Source organism: Mobula hypostoma, chromosome 4 (genome assembly GCF_963921235.1).
Source record: "Mobula hypostoma chromosome 4, sMobHyp1.1, whole genome shotgun sequence".
Taxonomy (NCBI): domain Eukaryota; kingdom Metazoa; phylum Chordata; class Chondrichthyes; order Myliobatiformes; family Myliobatidae; genus Mobula; species Mobula hypostoma.
Window position 1 is genome coordinate 156,579,356 of NC_086100.1, and position 22,560 is coordinate 156,601,915.

Genomic DNA, 22,560 nt, shown 5'->3' on the forward strand with positions numbered 1-22,560 from the left:
TTCATACTCTTATGCTGTGTAGTATTCAAAGGACAGACGACAATGATTGCAGAATGAAATTGTCACTTTTCGTCGGCAAAAATGTTTAAGACATATTCATTAAAACACATTCAATTATAAAGTTCAATCACTAAACTGATTTGTTCAGCTTCCACTGAAGACTGGATAATTAGCTACGCAAGACTTAATTACCTTTACCTGAAGTAGATGAAGGATTGCGCATCACGCTCACATTCCGTTCCAGGACCGAAGGACCAAGTCCAGCTTGATTAACATCCATGTTATCAGATTTTAGTGCATATGAATGGTGACCAACTGCAGGAGTAATCATATTGCTTGAATCCCTGGTGCTGGTCTGAAACAAAAGAAACACATGAAATCACTAGAATGATATTCAGAATTTGGTCCATGGTGTCTCATCAGTGATCTTTCAGGAACTTGCATATCAGTTTGAATGCACAGAAACAGTAACAAATACATTAATTCATAAATGCAACCTGATTTACTAGATGTATTGTTTGTGATGCTTTATCTATTTAGCAATATAAATAATAGTGGAAGGGCTTTGATTTAACAATTTTTCATTGAGAAAGTGCTTCATAAGGTTCTTCCATTTCAAGCATGCAATAATCTTACGATTACTATGCTTTTCTTTTTTTTTATATAACAAAGTAGTAAGAAGACTTGGTGTGAAGGGAAAAGAAGAACAAAGCATCTCATTAAATTACAACACAGAATTATATGAGATTCTAATATTTGTTTTGGAGGTGAAACACATTATAAAAGGATGGACACAAAGCAAACTCAGATCTTTACTCTGAATATTAAATTAAAGAACGAGATCTAATGGCAATGTTCAAGTTTATCTCTCGGCAAAGATTGGAGCCACAGGCATGGAACAAGGTGAGAGAGTGGGAGGAATTTATTATCCTTTAGACCTTTATTAGGAGAGAAGCAAAAAAAATGCTTAAACAATTTAACAGTTGTACAAGCACTGCAATAAAAAAAAGTCAAAGTCTAGATGGTTTAAAAAGCTAAAGATAAGCATGACACACTTCAGAATTTAAAAATGGCAGTAACTGACAATAAACTGGACTGGTCAAAGAACACTGAGGCTGTCTACAAGAAGGGTCAGAGCCATCTCTATTTCCTGAGGAGACTGAGGTCCTTTAACATCTGCCAGACGATGCTGAGGATGTTCTACGAGTCTGTGGTGGCCAGTGCTATCACGTTTGCTGTTGTGTGCTGGGGCAGCAGGCTAAGGGTAGCTGACACCAACAGAATCAACAAACTCATTCATAAGGCCAGTGATGTTGCGGGGATGGAACTGGACTCTCTGATGGTGGTGTCTGAAAAAAGGATGCTGTCTAAGTTGCATGCCATCTAGGACAATGTCTCCCATCCACTACATAACGTACTGGTTGGGCACAGGAGTACATTCAGCCAAAGACTCCTTCCACCGAGCTGCAAAACTGAGCGTCATAGGAAGTCATGGTATTTACTACTAAGATATTTAATATAACAACAGTGATTCATAGCCATACTTTATTGATCCCGAGGGAAATTTGGTTTCGTTACAGTTGCACCAACCAAGAACAGAGTATAAATATAGCAATATAAAACCATAAATGATAATATGTAAATTATGCCAGGAAATAAGTCCAGGACCAGCCTATTGGCTCAGGGTGTCTGACCCTCAAACTTCACAACTCCTCCCTTGGAGGGTCAGACACCCTGAGCCAATAGGCTGGTCCTGGACTTATTTCCTGGCATAATTTACATATTATCATTTATGGTTTTATATTGCTATATTTATACTCTGTTCTTGGTTGGTGCAACTATAACAAAACCAAGTTTCCCTCGGGATCAATAAAGTATGACAGTGACTATGACCATGAATCACTGTTGTTATATTAAATATCTTAGTAGTAAATACCAAGTAGCCTACAAAAATCCAACAATTACAAGAACTAGGTGAAGTGGGTACTTTTGAATGACTTCTTACCATTGTTAAAAACACAATATTAGACTGGGGGTGAAAGGCAGAGTTTGGATGGACCACTGGATTTTGAGTTGAAACAGGAAACTTGTCCATCTGGTGGAAAAAAAAACACAAAATCGGTGAATCATTCAGTTATGATTGCGGCACACAAGAGAATACTCTTTCCTATAAAATCATCACTGGTTCATAATACTAAATACTGAATAGTAGCGGCAACTTACTTATTTCTGAAGGCTAACCCACTGCTACATAGTGCATTTGGCACTACAGAGGGGGAACAAATTTTCAGGCAAAGAAAATCCAACTTTCCAAACTATGTTAATAAATAAATTACAAACTAAACCCCATAAAATTAATATAATTTGCTTCAAGAGTACTTATTTATGGCCAGGTAGTTAATAATCCTACTTAACTTCACAAAACTTGTGAGTATTAGCTATGCAATCTTATTTACTTCAAAGTTTAGACAGACATTTTGTAATGAAAGGAAAACCAGAGGTTACTTTTAACTACTCACAAGCATGTGCCAGTCTACTCAACTCACTAATTAAACATACAATTATTTTTGCAGTACCTTAATAAAAATCAATTATGTTAAACAACGATGAAACACCACTACCCACGCCCATCTTTGAACAGTGTAATATTATTAAATTCTGCCTGCAAGGCAGATGATGCATCAGGTTAATATTATATTCAAAGATTAACACCACCAATTGTCCAGCTCTCCTTTAAGAACAAGCTCTCAGATACACCTCTGGAACCCCAATAATTAATGAATTCAAGTTTCTCTTAATCAGAGTATGGTCAAATACATCTCCAGGCTCATTCCGGACTCCTAGATGATTGGTTTATGAGTCCCTCATCATTGAAATTTCTTTTCTTCTTCTCTGTTCTTTATCTAAAACTTTTGTTCCTTAACCGATAAGATTACAAACATCGCTTCAGAATTGATCTTTCCAAAGTTGGATCACCTTGCCACTTGAAATTTAAAATACTCAAGGTACTGGAAAACCACATCAACCGCCTAGAAAGTTGAAATTAATACAGGAGCTTCTACTTAGAAAACCTTTAAGCCTCTGCAGGATTTCTTTCTTAACAGATTTATGCTTCGGATTGTTCAACAACAGTGGCAAACTACAGTGAGAGTTTCTGCTCTCAGGATGAGGCTTTTCATTCCAGCATGAAGGAGATGTCCCCTTTCTGCTTTCCGCAGGGATCGCTCCTAACGTGACTCCCTTGTCCATTTATCCCCCCCATCCCTTCCCACCGATCTCCCTCCCGGCACTTATCCTTGTAAGCAGAACAATTGCTACTATTGCCCTTACACTTCCTCCCTCACCACCATTCAGGGCCCCAAACAGTCCTTCCAGGTGAGACGACACTTCACTTGTGAGTCGGCTGGGGTGATATACTGTGTCCCGTGCTCCCAATGCGGCCTTCTATATATTGGCAAGAACTGAGACAGGCTGGGAGACTGTTTCGCTGAAGACCTACGCTCTGTCCGCCAGAGAAAGCAGGATCTCCCAGTGGCCACACATTTTAATTGCACGTCCCATTCCCATTCTGATATGTCTATCCACGGCCTCTACTGTCAAGATGAAGCCACACTCAGGTTGGAGGAACAACACCTTATATTCCGTCTGGGTAGCCTCCAAAGTAATGGCATGAATATTGACTTCTCTAACTTCCGTTAATGCCCCACCTCCCCTTCGTACCCCATCCATTATTTATTTATTATTATTATTAATTTTCTTTTTGTTTCTCTCTTTCCTTTTTCATCCTCTGTCCCTCTCACTATACTCCTTGCCCATCTCTGGGCTTCCCTCCTCCCTCTTTCTTTCTCCCTAGGCCTCCTGTCCCATGATCCTCTCATATCCCTTTTGCCAATCACCTGTCCAGCTCTTGGCTCCATTCCTACCCCTCCTGTCTTCTCCTATCATTTCGGATCTCCCCCTCCCGCTCCCACTTTCAAATCTCTTACTATCTCTCCTTTCAGTTAGTCCTGACGAAGGGTCTCTGCCCAAAACATTGACTGTACTTCTTCCTATAGATGCTGCCTAGCCTGCTGCATTCACCAGTATTTTGTGTGTGTTGCTTGAAGTTCCAGCATCTACAGATTTCCTCGTGTGTGGCATGCAAAAGCTTGGGCACCCCTGGTCAAAATTTCTGTTACTATGAATAGCTAAGTGAGTTAAAGATGACCTGATTTCCAAAAGGCATAAAGTTAAAGATGACACATTTCTTTAATATTTTAAGCAAGAAAACTTTTTTATTTCCATCTTTTACAGTTTCAAAATAACAAAAAAGGAAAAGGGCCCGAAGTAAAACTTTGGGCACCCTGCATGGTCAGTACTTAGTAACACCCCCAGTAACATAATTTGCAAGTATCACAGCTTGTAAATGCTTTTTGTAGCCAGCTGAGTCTTTCAATTCTTCTTTGGGGGATTTTTGCCCATTCTTCCTTGCAAAAGGCTTATAGTTATGTGAGATTCTTGGGCTGTCTTGCATGCACTGCTCTTTTGAGGTCTATCCACAGATTTTTGATGATGTTTTGGTTGGGGGAATGTGAGGGCCATGGCAAAACCTTCAGCTTGCGCCTCTTGAGGTAGTCCATTGTGGATTTTCAGGTGTCTTTAGGATCATTATCCTGTTGTAGAAGCCATCCTCTTTTCACCTTCATCTGTTTTACAGACGATGTGATGTTTGCTTCCAGAATTTGCTGGTATTTAATTGAATTCATTCTTCCCTCTACCAGTGAAATGTTCCCCGTGCCACTGGCTGCAACACAAGCCCAAAACATGATCGATCCACCCCCTTGCTTAAGAGAGGTTGGAGAGGTGTTCTTTTCATGAGATTCTGCAAACTTTTTTCTCCAAACATACCTTTGCTCATTGCGGCCAAAAAGTTCTATTTTAACTTCATCAGTCCACAGGACTTGTTTCCAAAATGCATCAGGCTTACTTAGATGTTCCTTTGCACACATCTGACGCTGAATTTTGTGGTGAGGATGCAGGAAAGGTTTTCTTCTGATGACTCTTCCATGAAGGTCATATTTATGCAGGTGTCGCTGCACAGTAGAACAGTGCACCACCACTCCAGAGTCTGCTAAATCTTCCTGAAGGTCTTTTGCAGTCAAACAGGGGTTTTGATTTGTCTTTCTAGCAATCCTATGAGCAATTCTCTCGGAAAGTTTTCTTGGTCTTCCAGACCTCAACTTGACCTCCACCGTTCCTGTTAACTGCTATTTCTTAATTACATTACGAACTGAGGAAATGGCTACCTGAAAACGCTTTGCTATCTTCTTATAGCCTTCTCCTGTTTTGTGGGCATCAATTATTTTAATTTTCAGAGTGTTAGGCAGCTGCTTAGAGGAGCCCATGGCTGCTGATTGTTGGGACAAGGTTTGAGGAGTCAGGGCATTTATAAAGCTTTGAAATTTGCATAACCTGGTCTTTCCTAATGATGACTGTGAACAAGCCACAGCCTTAGCAAGCTAATTAAGGTCTAAGACCTTGGTAAAAGTTATCCGAGAGCTCAAATCTCTTGGGATGCTCAAATTTTTGCATGGTGCTTCTTTCCTTTTTTTCATTCTAAAATTGTACAAAACAAAAATAATACATTAATCTTGTTTAAAATGTTGAAAAGAATGTTTCATCTTTAACTTTATGACTTTTGGAGATCAGTTCATCTTCTACTCACTTAACTATTCACAGTAACAGAAATTTTGACCAGGGGTGCCCAAACTTTTGCATGCCACTGTATAAGTATGCACTGATCAGGCAGTAAAGATCCTAGTCCCAGATCATTTGAAGTCACTGGCAGGAAAGCTCATATACACTGAAGGAAAATATCTCAGTATTGGCACTAATCTGATGTCTACTGGGTGAAAGCAATCAAATGAATATCCTCCTAATTTTTTGGTGTCTTAAGATCCAAAAAGATGTATGTATACATCAATGGGTATCAAAAGGATTTAAAATAGATTTCAAAATAGGCATAGAAAGTTTTCCAGTAAGATGGCAACGCACTCAGATGCAGTGGCCTCTTGGGGGCCAACTAAAGGTGTTTTTTGTCTTTTTTATGATCGCAAGACAAAACTGGACTTTAAGAACTTCAAGTACTGCAGGTCTACCCCCATCAGTGAGCTGCTCGTTGGTGGAGGAGCTGACTTGGTGTGGACCGAGTTGCTGCCTGTTACAGGGAGGCATTGAAGGCATCATAGTTGATGCTTGAAGGCGGCGTGCAGTGTGACTGCAGGTACATGTCATGGACGTTTCTCTTATTATCACAAGAACCCGTTGGACATTGACAATGTATGATGCTGCAGGCTCATTTCCCTTGTTTGTTGCTGTGATAGACATCAGGGAGCTGCGTGGCTTTGGTTGTAATTATAACTAGGTCTCAATCCACGGTCTTGCCTGCTGATGCAGTCCAGGAAAGGAGACAGCAGAGGCAGTGTAGCATGGCATCCATATTTGGTTGGGGGCTGGCCTCTCAAATCAGTGCGACCCTCCAGTGACTGATCCGAGGAATGACTAGCTGGATTGTGTGTGTTTGTCTGTGCAATGCTGGGAACTGCTAGAATTTTAGGACACGCCACTCAGGGACATATACACATTTTTTTTAAGTGACTGTATGTTTGCTTGCTAACTTGAATGTGCTGTGTGTGCCTTGTACTGTGTAGTGTACTTGTTGCCCCTTGCCCCCTGAGGAACACTGTTTCATTCTGCTGTATCCATCTACAGTTGAATGATAATTAAACTTGAATAGAGCATGGCCATTCCACAATCCAGTCTCCCTTTCAGTGACAGTCTAATTGTACAAGTTTGCTCATCCACTGATAGCCCCTATTTAAGTCATTTGTGGCAGTATGGTAGCATTTTGCTTTACAGCACCAGAGATCTGGTTTCAATTTCCACTGTTCTGTGTCCAGAATTTGCACATTCTCTCCATGACTGTGTGGGTTTCCTCGGGGTGCTCCAGTCTCCTCCCACGTTTAAAAGACATACAGACTAATTAGGGTTAGTAAGTTGTGGGCATGCTATGTTGGCACTGGAAGCATGGCGACACTTGCGGGCTGCCCCCAGCACATCTATGGATTGTGTTGATCATTGACGTAAACAATCCCTTTCACTGGATTCTTCGATATACATGTGGCAATTAAAGCTAATCTTCAAAAAACATTTTAGGAGACAGATCCAAAAAAAAGTGTTTTTTGTGCAAAATACCTCCAATTGTTCGGCTTTACAGAACTCCTTGATAATTTTCAGGAAAGGAGCAAGCACAGCTGATTTAGCTAGAGACACACCGTCAATTCTTTTCAGATTATCCGGAGTTGTTGGCCTGTTGGTGGAAAGAAAAAAAATTAAAATGGGCACTTTGAATCTACATAAATGTCATTCACAAAATAATATTGACACAAAGTAGTTATAAAGGCACTAGAGGTGATAATGAAGACAAATACTGGAAACATCTAACAGGTCAGACAACAATTAACATTTTAATCAAATCCTTCCCACTACCTTTCACTAATCCACTTCCTTACTTTTGCCCTTCCCCCAGAATGCATCCATTATACCACTTGTCCTTCACTTGCCTGAGATGAAAGACTATGTGCACTGTAACAAGAGATTGACATTGTTTGCCAGTGCCAATACATTTTTAAAGTGCTGCCAATTTTCTCTTTCCATTTTACATATCAAAATGTTGCTACAAGACTCTTTATTCTTGTATCTTACAGGTCCAAAACTAAAAAGTTACTTCAAAAAGTACCATAATCATAAGATATGAACTAAAATCCAGATCAAGAAGCATTAATCACTTTTCAAAACAAATAAAATTTCAAATACCTATCACCAGATGTTTTTAAGTCAATGAGCTCATTGTCTATTTGCACTAGTGAAGTTATATGCAGTTCTATCATCTTGACCCAAATGTAGTTTCTTTTTCAACAATACCTTATCTTGGCAAACTCTAGTAGTATTTTGTTCGTGGCCAATATAGCTGGAGGAACATCTTTCTCACTGGCAATATTCTGCCTTGCTGTCAGCAATTTACCATATAATTTGCCCTGTTGACAAAATCACAAAATTCAGGAATACAATATAACAACAAGAAAGCATACTATAATCTCAATGCTTTTTATTAAGAAAACAGCCTTGCTCATAAAACAAAGAGGAACTCAGCAGGTCGGGCAGTATCCGTAGAAACGATGAGTCGACGTTTCGGGCCAGAACTCTTCATCAGGTTCCGGCCCGAAACATCGACTCATCGTTTACACGGATGCTGCCCGACCTGCTGAGTTCCTCCAGCGTGTTATGAGTGTTGCTTTGACCCCAGCATCTGCAAATTATCCTGTGTTCATAAAACAAAGAACCTGTTATTCACAAAAGGATAAGGAAAATATGCAATAATCACGATGCATACAACAAATAAAAGAATGGAAAATTTACAGCTAAACCTAACACAGCATGTACTGTAAACACAAGGAATTCTGCAGATGCTGGAAATTCAAGTAACACACATCAAATTTGCTGGTGAATGCAGCAGGCCAGGCAGCATCTCTAGGAAGAGCTACAGTTAACGTTTCGGGCCGAGACCCTTCCTGACGAAGGGTCTTGGCCCGAAGTGTCGACTGTACCTCTTCCTAGAGATGCTGCCTGGCTTGCTGCGTTCACCAGCAAATTTGATGTGTGTTGACAGCATGTACTGTTAGCTTTCACGACATCACAAAACTTCACAGAAGTTAAGGAATTTTGGTTTTGGTCCCCTAATCTGAGGAAAGACATCTTTGCCATAGAGGAAGTACAAAGAAGGTTCACCAGATTGATTCCTGGGATGGCAGGTCTTTCATATGAAGAAAGACTGGATGAACTGGGCTTGTACTCGTTGGAATTTAGAAGATTGAGGGGGGATCTGATTGAAACGTATAAGATCCTAAAGGGATTGGACAGGCTAGATGCGGGAAGATTGTTCCCGATGTTGGGGAGGTCTAGAACGAGGGGTCACAGTTTGAGGATAGAGGGGAAGCCTTTTAGGACCGAGGTTAGGAAAAACTTCTTCACACAGAGAGTGGTGAATCTGTGGAATTCTCTGCCACAGCAAACTGTTGAGGCCAGTTCATTAGCTATGTTTAAAAGGAAGTTAGATATGGCCCTTGTGGCTACAGGGGTCAGGGGGTATGGAGGGAAGGCTGGGTTCTGAGTTGGATGATCAGCCATGATCATAATAAATGGCGGTGCAGGCTCGAAGGGCCGAATGGCCTACTCCTGCACCTATTTTCTATGTTTCTATGTTTCTAAATATAAAAATAGGATATCGAGGCACAACAGACTTTGATGATATTAGGTGGTAATAGGCTGGACTTGTTTGTGGGGAAAGGGTAGGAGAGAGAGTGTTATAATTGAAGTAGAAGGTTACAAATATGAATATAAAGTCATAAATTGAGACAGAAGGGTTATAAAGTTTCAGCAATTATTAGTTTAATAGTCTTCCACATTGGCTAAGCCATAGCTATAGGCAAAGACAGTCAAATCCCATAAATGGAAACCACAGAGGAGAGTAAATCATTACAAAATCCCAGAACTAATTTGCTTGATTGAGTTCTGGCTGTATTTCTCCCTCCTAAAACATGGGAACTTGCTGATAGTAGTCTAGTTATCTCAGAGGATAGAGGTCATCAGTACAATTTTATATGGGACCAGATACCACTTTAATAAAATAGATGGATAAAGGAGAATAACAGTAAGAAAATAGGAACAAGGAAGACACATCAGATTGGAATTACAGCTAGGATGAAGGGTGAATGCTATCTCTATATTCTTCTGGTTTCAAGACTCTGGTTAATGCTGCGGTGTACTGCTAGTTCAGGTAAGGTTCAGAACTGAGGAAGTAGACTGCAAGTCTCTCTGATTAAAAAGCAAAGAATACAGTTTTCTTTTTCAAGTGGAGAATGCCTGATCCTAGCAATTTTTGCTCAGAGATCCTCAATGTCAAAAATTTTATGTCAACCAATTAAAGATTGATTTTTACTTCAGAAGGGATATTGTTAAAACAGGTTGAGTGTACCAGTTTTCAAAAAAACTCTGGAATGTTGTATTTCCTTTCTGTTTTTCACGTCCTGTCTTTGACTCCAGCAGAAACAGTTCCTTGAAATCCATTACCTTATCCATTTGTCTAAATACGTCACTCTTAGTATTCTCAGAACTGGATGCTGGTTGCGGTCAGAGCATGTGGGAATTAATTTCCCTAGATTGTAAATCATAGAAACCAGTAATTTCAGAGTATATAAACTAAATGACTGGGCATTAACGCATGAAGGGGAAGCTTTTCAGCTACTATCAGAAGAACAGAAACAACTGAAGAAGTCCACATGGGATTACAGTTGTAAGGAACTATGCAATCCAAAGAAGGTCTGGTAGGTTCAGCGGGTCATCATGAAGTCCATTTTAAACAAGAAATAAAGACATTAAAATACTGCAGGACCTAGTGCTTTCCCAACGTATATGACGAATAAACTCTTCTTGGGATTCCAGCCAGGTACAGGTATCAATTTTAACCAATGTATCAATGACAAACTCAGCCACCTTCATAAGGGATGATGCCCGGTCATGTCTAATCCGGTGGTATTTGTACCCCCATTGTCCGTCCCTCCTGATTGGTTAGTCCTCATCCAATCAAGTTTCTGCTGTCCCACTTTGTTTTAAAATCAAATTCCAGTTCTTACGTAGACCAAGACCTCCGACTTTGTTAAAAAAAAATTCCTCTAGTTTTATTTCAATGGCTTCCTTCACCAAGTGGTCTCAAAAACCATTGGCACAACACAGTAGTTTTGTGCCGTCAAAGTCAATCCCATGGCCATTGTGAATGTAATGTTCTGCTACCACCGATTTCTCCAGGTAACCCAAAAGGATATACCTCCTATACTCCTTGATGTGGGTTTCCACTGTGCGTCCGATATACGCTGCTCCACGTTCACAGGGAATCCTGTAAACACCAGCCATCCTGAGTCCCAGGTCAACTTTGACCTGGGAACATCGTGCGTAATTGTTTTACTTCCTCATTGAGACTCTCCAGTTCCAAAATAGTTTTCGTACAGTTAATACTTCTTCAGATACGTTAATGACACCTCTATAGTGTGTCCTCATGGACTCCAGGCACTTCAACAGTTCCACGACCATATGAGCAGCATTCATCCAAACATTCAATTTACGATGGAGGTGAAATAGAATGGTCGCCTCCCTTTCATGGATGTTTAGATTAGATTAGATTCAACTTTAACTTTGTCATTGTGCCGAGTACAGATACAAAGCCAATGAAATGCATTTAGCATCTGACCAGAAATGCAAAGAATAGTGTTATTTACAAAATAACTGCGAATGAAAAAAGTGCTACAGCACACAAATATGAAAGTACTGAGACAGTACAATACGGATGCAATACTGCTTAGCGCTGTGATGAGAGGTTCAGCAGTGTCACAGCCTCAGGGAAGAAGCTCTTCCTGTGCCTGCTGGTGCGGGAGTGGAGGCTCCTGTAGTGCCTACCGGATGGGAGAAAAGTAAGAAGTCCATGGTTAGGGTGAGATGCATCCTTGATAATGCTTTTCGCCCTGCCCAGGCAGCGTTTATGGTAGATGTTCTCAATGGTGGGCAATTGGGTGCCAATAATCCACTGGGCAGTTTTCACCACACGCTGGAGTGCTTTGCAGTCCATACGGGACAATTGCCATACCACACTGAGATGCAGTTGGTGAGTATGCTCTCAATGGTACAGCGGTAAAAGTCCGTCAGTATCCTGGGACAGAGGTGAGTTTTCTTCACGCTCCGCAGGAAATAAAGGTGCTGTTGCACCTTTTTGATCAGGATGGAAGAGTTCAGGGACCAGGTGAGATCCTCGGAAATGTGGACACTAAGGAATTTGAAGGTTGATACACGCTCCACTACAGTTTCGTTGATGTAGATGGGACGTTAGTGTGACTCCTGGCGTGCCTGAAGTCCACAATGATCTCCTTGGTCTTCTGGGTGTTAAGGGCCAGATTGTTGCTGGCACACCACGCAGCCAGGTGCTGAACCTCATCCCTTTAGGCCGTCTTGTCATCCCCTCTGATCAGACCAACCACCGTGGTGTTGTCTGCGAACTTGATTATGGAATTAGAACCATGTACAGGAACACAGTCATAGGTGAAAAGGGAGTACAAAACAGGGCTCAGCACACAGCCTTGAGGCACACCAGTGTTCAGGGTGAGAGAGGAGGAGGAAGAGGTTGTCTAACTTAACTGACTGGGGTCTGTTAGTCAGAAAGTCCAAGGTCCAATTGCAGAGGGATACACTGATACCAAGCTGGTGAAGTTTGGTGATCAGCTTGGAGCAGATCACGGTATTGAATGCTGAACTAAAGTCAATGAACAGCATTCTGACATAAGAGTTGGGGCTGTCCAGGTGGGTCAGGGCAGAGTGAAGTGCCGTGGAGATGGCATCCTCTGTTGACCTGTTGGTACAATAGGCAAATTGATGGGGGTCCAGGGTAGAGGGCAACCAGGACTTCAGATGTGATAGAACCAGTCTCTCAAAGCACTTTGCAATGATGGGGGGTGAGTGCAACTGGACGGAAGTCATTCAGGCCCGTGGCAGTGGAATGCTTCGGCACTGGCACGATGGTTCTAATATGATGGAAACCGGACGGTAGCCTTGGACATGGTACCTATCGTAAACCCACTCACATGGACTTGTACCTCAACAATAACAGCCACTACAACACTCCCAACATAGAGCGATTCTTTCTACTTTAATTAACAGTGTGAAAACTATCTCAGACTTAGAGTCTCAACGATTATGCATGATATTCCTACACAATGGTTATAAGGTGAAGGAAATCAAACAGGCCCTTAAAACAGCTAACGGAAAACCAGGAAAACTGACAACAAGGAGGAACCTGTCGCTACCACCTGTCTTCCCTATATTTCCACGGTTTCTGGTAAGGTTGCTAGGATCCTGAAGAAATATCAAATTAATACCATACACAAACCCATAAGGAAGTTCAAATCATGGCTAATGCAGGTCAAAGTTGAGTTGACCTGAGATGCAGGATGGCTGGCATTTACAGGATTCCCTGTGAATGCGGAGCAGCATATATCGGCCAGATGGGACGCATAGTGGAAATTCGCATCAAGGAGAACAGGAGGTGTATCCATTTGGGTTACCCGGAGAAATTGGCAGTAGTGGAACATTGCATTCGCAATGGCCACAGGATTGATTTCAACGGCACTAAACTACTGTGCCGTGCCAATGGTTTTTGGGACACCTGACGAAGGAAGCCATTGAAATAAAACTAGAGAAAAAGAATTTTAACAAGGACAAAGGTCTCGCTCTAAGAACTGCAATTCGATTGTAAACAAGATGGGACAGCAGAAACCTGATTGGATGACAACAAACTAACCAGCAGTAATGGACAACAGGGGTATAACCACTGGATTAGTCATTCCCAGGCATCATCCCCAATAAAGATGGCAGAGTTGGTCATTGAAATGTCGGTTAAAATCAATACCTGTGTCCGGCTGGAAGACCAAGAAGAGTCTATTCGGCATTAAAACATTGTTGACATTAATGCATATCATTAACATTATCAGTCCTAAGTAAATGAAATGACATTGAGGCTTCAAAATTGAAGACTAGATCTGCATCTAAAGGACCTTTCCCATTCACCAAAATAAAAATAAAAGTGACTCAAAAGACATGTTATTCCTCATCTCATTAAAAATACACTGGTAGAATTTCTACTGTGACAGCACTTAAACTATATTAAGCATGTATACCTGATGATTTAAGTAAATCAGTGTTCATCACACTTCCAAAGAAAGAGGGAGCAACAGAATGTGAGTTACATCGTACAACAACCCTGATGAGCCACGTGGTAAAAATTATTCTCAGAGTAATCATGATGACAGCAAGATGCTGTATAAAACCAGGAATCAGTAAAGAACAATGAGGCTCTGTAGAAAACACTGGAACCAGAAATGCAATTTTCGTGCTACAGGTGATCTGTGAACGAGCCATCCAGGTACAAAAAGACACCTACCTATGTTTCATTGACTATACAAAAGCTTTTGACACTGTCAGACAGCAAGATCTTCTGGAAATGCTTCAAGATCTTGACATAGATGGGAAAGATATACATTTCTTAAGAACCTTATACTGGGACCAGATAGCATCCATCAGAATAGAAGGAGAAGTGAGTGAGTATGTGAATATCATGAGAGGAGTCAGGCAAGGTTGTGGCTTTTCACCAGAGTTATTCAACCTGTATAGTGAAAATATCTTGAGAAGTATCAAAGACATCAAAGGATTCACAATTGGAGGCTATAATATAAATAACATCAGATATGCTGATGACATCGTACCAATAGCTGACTCAGAAACAAAACTTCAAGAACTACTCACTATAGTGGCAGCAGAAGGTAATCACAGAGGCCTCTCAATCAACACTAAGAAGACAGAAAGCATGGTCATCTCCAGAAAGACAAATATCCCACAATGTGTGATCAAGATACAGAGCTACAGTAGGAAACTTTGTCACATGGTGTGAGCAGAATTATCTGCAGCTTAATGTGAAAAAGACTAAGGAGCTGGTGGTAGACCTGAGGTGAGCTGAGGTACCAGTGACCCCTGTTTCCATCCAGGGGGTCAGTGTGGACATGGTGGAGGATTATAAATACCTGGGGATACGAATTGACAATAAACTGGACAGGTCAAAAAACACTGAAGCTGTCTACAAGAAGGGTCAGAGCCGTCTCTATTTCCTGAGGCGACTGAGGTCCTTTAATAACTGTCGGATGATGCTGAGGATGTTCTACGAGTCTGTGGTGGCCAGTGCTATCATGTTTGCTGTTGTGTGCTGGGGCAGCAGGCTGAGGGTGGCAGACACCAACGGAATCAACAAACTCATTCGTAAGGCCAGTGATGTTGTGGGGATAGAGCTGGACTCTCTCACGATGGTGTCTGAAAAGAGGATGCTGTCTAAGTTGCATGCCATCTTAGTCAATGTCTCCCATCCACTACATAACGTACTGGGTGGGCACAGGAGTACATTCAGCCAGAGACTCATTCCATGGAGATGCAGCACAGAGCATCATAGGAAGTCATTCCTGCCTGTGGTCATCAAACTTTACAACTACTCCCTTGGAGGGTCAGACACCCTGAGCCAATAGGCTGGTCCTGGACTTATTTCATAATTCACTGGCATAATTTACATATTACTATTTAACTATTTATGGTTCTATTACTATTTATTATTTATGGTGCAACTGCAACAAAAACCAGTTTCCCCCAGGATCAATAAAGTATGACTATGAGTATAAATGCAAACATCAAACGTCAACAAATTCAGATATCTTGGTAGCCTAATAACAAGTAATGGCAGGTGCGACACAGATATCTAATACAGAATAGCAATGGCAAAAGAAGCTTTCCAAAAAATGAAGACCATATTAACAGACAGAAAGATGAGCATGTACACTAAAAACAGAATACTGTTGTGCTATATTTATTCTATTCGGATTTATGGGAGTGAATGCTGGACCATTTCCCCAGCAATGGAAAAGAGACTAGAAGCAGATGAATTATGGTTCTACAGGAGAATGTTAAAAATATCATGGACCACACACACATCAAATGAAGAAGTTCTCAGAAGAGCCCAAGCAGTTCGATCACTCATACCAACAATAAGAGAATGACAACTTTGATTCCTAGGACATATCATGCAGAAAGATGAACTAGAAAAACTCATACTCTCTGGAAAGATTGAGGGGAGCAAACCTAGAGGAAGACCTCGGCTTATGTACATCAAAAGCATAGCCAGGTGGCTGCACATTGAGGAAATGGAAGTCATCCAAAAAACGAAGGATAGATCTATATGGAAAACCATGGTCACCAAAGTCTGCATCGGATATGGTACCTGGACAGACAGACATGAAACGTGTGTGATGACCAAAGGAAAACCGACTGGACTCACTTAGCAGTTTAGTAGAAGGGTGTTTATTAAGTGCATCAAATTAATGAAAATAGTGAAAAGAAAACTGCCAATATTTACAAAAAGATATCTACCAGAAAACACAATAATAGCTTTGTACTATTTTTGTCCAGTGTGAACTCCTGGCAGCCCCGATCTCTCTCTCATATTGAGAGTGATGAGCTCCATTTTATTCGGCACTAGGACAAAATTAACAAGACTACACGTGAATTAGAATATGATGCACCCTCAATGTCGTTACAATCATATTACAAAATAGACTTAAGTATTTACCTAAATACAGAAAAGAGACAACATATACGCATTTACACACTTCCAATACTAAAGAAATGGAATATTCCGCTCAGTATAGTGGGAAAGGCACCATAAAGTCTGTGTGTGTGTATATGTGTGTGCATATGTGTGAGCATGAGTGAAGAGTGCGTTTACCGAGTGCTCTCCGTCACAGCACGTAACAGGTTGCGAAAAAACATCTATTATTTGATGTACCCTACAGTGAGAGGCTCCAAAGGTAGTCATAGCCGAAGGGTGGTAGTGGGGATGAGCTCCCACTGCTAAACAAATGCTCTTCATGGCGTGCGTCTCAAACAGCCTCTGACAACCAAGTCCAACTCCTGGCCTTCATGTGTGGCATAGTTCTTATGCCTGGCGGAGCTGTTCTCACTGACAGGGGAAGGGGCAAAGGCGGGCCACTGGCGCCTTAAAACCAGTTGCTCCAGGCAGATGGGGCTCGTTAACCACAGATGGTAGCTCATCTAGGAGAGGGAAAACTCCGATTTCAAACCTCCGCTGCCTTGTGGCTATACCCTCTCACGAGAAAGGCTTTGGGAGTAAACCCTAAGGAAAAATCCGGAGTTGGAGTCGGAGTCCCGAAGGTGGCTGATTGCTGTACCCAGCACCGGCATGGCAACTCCTGCGATGCTGCTGGCACCAAACTGTATCGACTTTCGTCGTTCCTTTGGACCTGTCGTCAGCATGGAGAGGGGGGCCCCACTGCATGGGCAACAGACGGATCTCTATATCAACTCTGCCCTGGCTTCGTTTCAGTGACTACCAGAGGCACAGTACCCATGGTCAACCATGACTGACAGAGACCACATACACACACACACACACACACACAGGGAATGATACATTACAGGATGAGACCATTGTGCCCATGTCAAGTTACAGGATAATTGTGGCGAGAGAGGAGCGAAAATGGGTTATACATTATCTAAATGTTTAGACATCAAAACCAAGTTCTGGGTTAGAACGCAAACAAGATGGCTTAACATGTAGAATAACAAGTTCACAAGTGTGGATTCATAGGATAAAACCTAAAAGATTCATAAACTATTACAACACAGAAAAAAGCATTTTATTTACCTTCATGTAGACAATAAAGGAACTAGTAGTTTGATGGATTTTTCAGTATATCTGCTTTTATAGCTGTTAATTTTTTGGGATCTGGGTTAACATGGGGATGGCAAGCATTTATTGCCCATTCTATATGAGCCACCAACGTCCTTTATATGATGTTACTATCTGTTACAGAAGACTGGCGATAAGCTAAGTCAGAATGGAATGAGACTTGCAAAAGAACATGCAGGTGGTACCACACAAGCTGCTCTTATCCTTTTTGTGGCAGGGGTTTTGGATTTTGCAGGGGCCACTAAAATAGCCTGCATAAACTGCAGTCACTGTGTTACTGGTGAAGGGCGTGAATGTTTAGGGTGGTAAATGACATGTCAGACCAAAAGACTGGTTTATTCTGGATAGTGTGCAGCCTTGACGGTTGTTAGAACTGAATTTATCAAGATAGATAATAAATATTGCATCAGGTTTTTGATGTGCCTTGTAGGTAATGGAAAGTCAATAGGTATCAGCGGTGTGTTACATTCCAAAAGGATACTCAGCTGAAGTACTCTATTTATTTATGTATCTGGTCTAGTTAAATTTCTGATCAATGATGGTCCCTTCCAGGAACTTGTTTCTGGAAGGCTCAGCTATGGAATACAAAATGTCTGTTGTAGGTCATGAGGCTCTCTATGGTCATTGTCCAAACTTACCACCCGATGTCTGAATGTTGTCATAATCTTGTTTCACTCAGACTTCATTTACTTGGAAATTGCAATTAAACTGAAAGTTTTCACAATCATCAACAAACTCCACTATTTTTTTACCTTATATGCAAGGTTTGTAATGAATCATGAATATGTTTACGCCTAGGACATGCCCTGAGGAACTACAGCAGTAATGTCCTGGGGCTAATATGCTTAACTTTCAGTAAACACAGTTACCTTCCTTTCTAAGAGATATGGCTCTAATCACTAGGGACTTTACCCCCTAATTTCCACTCTACTTTTAGTCACAGCAGTCAAGTGCTGCTTTGATGTCAAGACAATTACTCCCATCTCCTCCCTGAACGTTATCTCTTTGGTCTATAGTAGTCCTTGCAAAACCAAAATTGAGCATTGCTGACCATACTATTGATGAAGATATGCTGCTGGGTAGCACTATTCATGACAACTTCCAACACCTTGCTGATGGTTGAAAGTAAACTGACTGTGCCATAAATTAGCTAGATTGGATTTGCTCTCCTTGTTAAGAAAAGGAACAGAGCACACTTGTGCAATATTTTGCATTTTTGATAAATGTCAATGTTGCAATTTTTCTGGAGCAGCTTAGCTTAAGATGTGGTTAGTTCTGAAACACAGATCTTTTGATTCCAGTGCTTAATGTATCCAATACTCCCAGCTATTTCTCACATAGATTAATTCAAATAGAATGGGAGCTGGTATCAAAAGAGGAAGTCAAGAGGAATCATCCATGTCATACTCAGTCAAACATGGAGGCAAAGGTTTTAGTCCCTACTTTAGTACTCACATGCTGGGTCCTTGCATCACTAACAGTGGGGATGATCTTGGAATCTCCCTGTCAGTCATTTAATTGTCTATTAACATTTGAATATGATTGGTAGGATTACAGAGCTTTGATTTAGTCCATTGGATGTCGTCTCTACCATGAAAATAAAGCACAAAATGACAAACCATAGCTTGTTGCGTTAAATTGCATACCTGCAACTCCAGTTCCCTGGGTGATGGGGTTGGTTCAGAGGGAACAGTTTTTACTGGAGATCCAGATGACGGTGGAGTAAAAAGGTGACTACAAAGAACATAAAGATGGAAATATTTTAATTAACATTCGACGTCAAAGATTCCTAGTATAATAGTTATATACACGGATCAAAATGCTATACATATTTAAAATCACAGATGGTCTAAAAATTGATGTGGTGGCAACTAGGACTATTTAATGAATTTAAGGAGGAAGAAGAGTGATATAGCACACTGTCAAATCAGATAAAACACAGAGTCACTGAAATAAATGCAAGATCACAGTAGTCATAAAAGAAGGGGCAGCAGGAAGACAGGGAGTTGTGGGGTGGTTGCGAGAGGATAAGGAGTTGTTTGCCATTGTTGTATGAAAGTGAAAGTGAACCAAATAAAGCCAAAGAACACAAGAACTTTGAGATGAATTAGCAGATGGATGCAGACTATAGTGAGGCCATTTCCCATAGTGACTGCAGGGAACACGTATATTTGTAGTGAACATAGCTGGAAAATAAGAGCCATCTCTCTGTGCTCTGTATCCTGATCTTCCAAAAAGCGTGTGTTTAAGACAGCTGTCAGTCCTCTAATGCTGCATGACAACTGATTTACATAATCAAACACTTTTAAAAATAATTTTAAACTTGCTGAAGAACAGTCCTCACAGATCTAAGTTATCTCTACACTATGCTTTAAACCTCATTACTGAGTTGCACTACTAGTTATCAAATTTCACAAACCCTTCACAGCATGCTATCATTGACACTACTGATATCTCATATTTAAGAAACAGCTGTATCTTTTAATACTCAACCAAAATGTAAAAAGTCTAAGATACCAAGACCAAATCAACAATCTCACTGGCACCGATACAAATATTCACTAGCACACCATTGTTGTTACATTGAGCTACACCTGGAATATTAATTAATGGTCAATGTAAGAGATGTTTTATTCAACTAGATTCACAAAACAGCCCATTTATCAGAATCAGATTTATTATCGCCGCCTATATGACATCAAATTTGTTGATATTTGGCAATGAAAAAACATAACATTACTAAATCTGACAAAATAAATAGTGTAAAAATAAGGAATAATGAGGTACTGTTCACAGGTTTATGGACCATTTACAAATCTGATGGCAGAGGGGAAGAAGCTGTTTATTTTTTAAAGCATAAAATTAAAATCTCTTGCTATGGTTTCCACTTCCTAAAGACGGAAAGGTTCTAATCCCCCAAGTTACTTATGAAGCCAACTCTTGTAGAGTAATGCCTGAATTATTCAGCAGTTATGAATTCTGTAATTTTCAGTCTAGTCAAAGAAGATTCTCATCACAGCTTTCAGATTAGAATGAACAGACTTTCTACTCGCAACATCAGCTGTTCATCTCAGCCTGTTATCTAAAGCACTAAAGGCCACACTGCCTTCCAGCCACATTTGAATGGAATGTCTACCTTACTGTATGATTTTGACATGAAAAATGACACTGTTCAGTGTTAATATATGACTACGAATGATGTCTTGAAAAACCGATGTACAAGTCTAGCAATTTTGGAACTCCAAAGGTCATTATTCTTTCTTAGTGGACTTACTGAACATCAGAATCACTGCAAATGTTTACCTTTTAATTGCAGATGCAACAAACAGCTTCACATTCTCTTTTCTCTGCTCTCTTGCAAATCGGTCACACAGTGACACATTCTAAAAAATAAAAATAGTGGAATTGACAATGAACAAAAAAGTATGAATTCCAACAACAACTTTCAAATGCGTGTACAAAATACCAAATAAAATAGCATGGGATGTGGAGTGCCAAGTTGAATGAGACTTGAATCTTTTAGCTAAATAAGATACAGATATGTCAGAATATTATTCTGACTACATCTGTCATTCTTCATCATGAGAATATTTTCCAGCTTTGGACAATATTCAGTGACTTTTATTCAACTTCTTCCCATTACAGCACATGAAACACAGCTGCATGAAGTAGGGGTACATTTCTTCATGCATTTTGTTTTACACAAGAACTAATTCACATGGCAAAGATGACTATCAGTTGCAAGAAGGAGTTGTTACAGTCACTGGAGGTGAACTGAGGGGAAAGAAATACCTTCATGATCTATGGTTATTGGTGAAAAGAGAATGATTGTAAAAACTAAGGAGCAAGTGGACAGGGAAGAAAAATAGTCCCTGGGAATTGCAAGAGGAAGAAAAATGGAGTAAGTAGATTGTAAGGGATTGGGGTAATGTCTAGGAACAATCAGAGAAAACTACCTTTCCACGTCCTTCAAGCAAATTGTGGCTTGATTACAGTTAGTAACAATAATTACTGCTTTTAACCTGCAGGGTTTTGAAAAATCTCAACATTGCCTGCTATGGTATCAGAAATTGCACTAGTCTTTTCTGTTAACTATCACTGATGATGCTACATGGCATATTAAAACTCATACATAAACTGATTATACTCTGGAGCCATAGGCAGTTTTTTTCTTGTTAGTGGGCTCTTCTGTAAAGCTAACTGAATAATCACATGAATACTATGTGTCAAGTATGTCATTAGGCCACTGAAAGGGTTTTTGTTCCAAATAATTCAGGTGAATATTGCTCAAGTAACTTATTTTAGAATCAAATAAAGATGCTCAAAAATATGCTTCCATTGCCTCAATTATAATTTTGAATTTTTCAACAAGCAAGGAATATTTGTCACCCAAACATCTTAGGGTGAAAAATGCAAATCAATTAATTGTACCAAGAATAATGCACTTGTTGATCAATTATGCCTGCTTACTCCATAGGTTTCTCTATTTACCAAGGATTATTAAATGGATAAGGAACTGGATCAAGACATCATTGTTTATATATCCAATTCAAATCAATTTATATGAAGTCTCACTCACAGCTGTAACTAATTTTTATGTATTTAAATCCATTAAAAATGATGCTGAAGGACCCTCCAAAAAAAAAACTGAAAATAGCACATAGCAGTGCTAAAACTAGTTTCTCAAATGGAAGCAATTAACATGGCCATCTTGAACAGCTGAAGCAAAATACTTATGTGGGTACATACATTGAGAAGCAGAATACAGTCTTTGCCTCTTGTCAATTATTTTAAATTGATAATTCAATTAAATTCTAATTGCTTATTGGGTGCTTATGTCACCTCTTGAAAATATCTACTTTAAAAAAAAAACATTGTTTAAAAATCAGCTGTAATTTGTGAACACGAGGAAATCTGCAGATGCTGGAATTTCAAGCAACACACATAAAAATTGCTGGTGAACGCAGCAGGCCAGGCAGCATCTCTAGGAAGAGGTACAGTCGACATTTCAGGCCGAGACCCTTCGTCAGGACTAACTGAAGGAAGAGTTAGTAAGAGATTTGAAAGTAGGAGGGGGAGGGGGAGATCCGAAATGATAGGAGACGACAGGAGGCGGAGGG

The 22,560-nt window shown here is 40.3% G+C and overlaps 1 protein-coding gene across 6 annotated transcripts in view; it reads right to left on the minus strand.

Moving 5' to 3' along the window:
- Positions 1 to 22,560, minus strand: part of wrn (WRN RecQ like helicase) — a 163,213-nt gene that overhangs the window by 31,761 nt on the left and 108,892 nt on the right. For 5 of the 6 annotated variants that reach the window (XM_063046789.1, XM_063046793.1, XM_063046788.1 and 2 more), the window contains exons 28-33: positions 20,744 to 20,823; positions 19,087 to 19,174; positions 7,963 to 8,075; positions 7,234 to 7,348; positions 2,006 to 2,095; positions 193 to 355 (exon numbers count right to left, since the gene is read on the minus strand). In XM_063046789.1, the coding sequence (XP_062902859.1) occupies positions 193 to 355; positions 2,006 to 2,095; positions 7,234 to 7,348; positions 7,963 to 8,075; positions 19,087 to 19,174; positions 20,744 to 20,823 (649 nt within the window). The remainder of the gene's footprint in view (positions 1 to 192; positions 356 to 2,005; positions 2,096 to 7,233; positions 7,349 to 7,962; positions 8,076 to 19,086; positions 19,175 to 20,743; positions 20,824 to 22,560) is intronic. The other variant, XM_063046794.1, reaches the window with a different exon arrangement.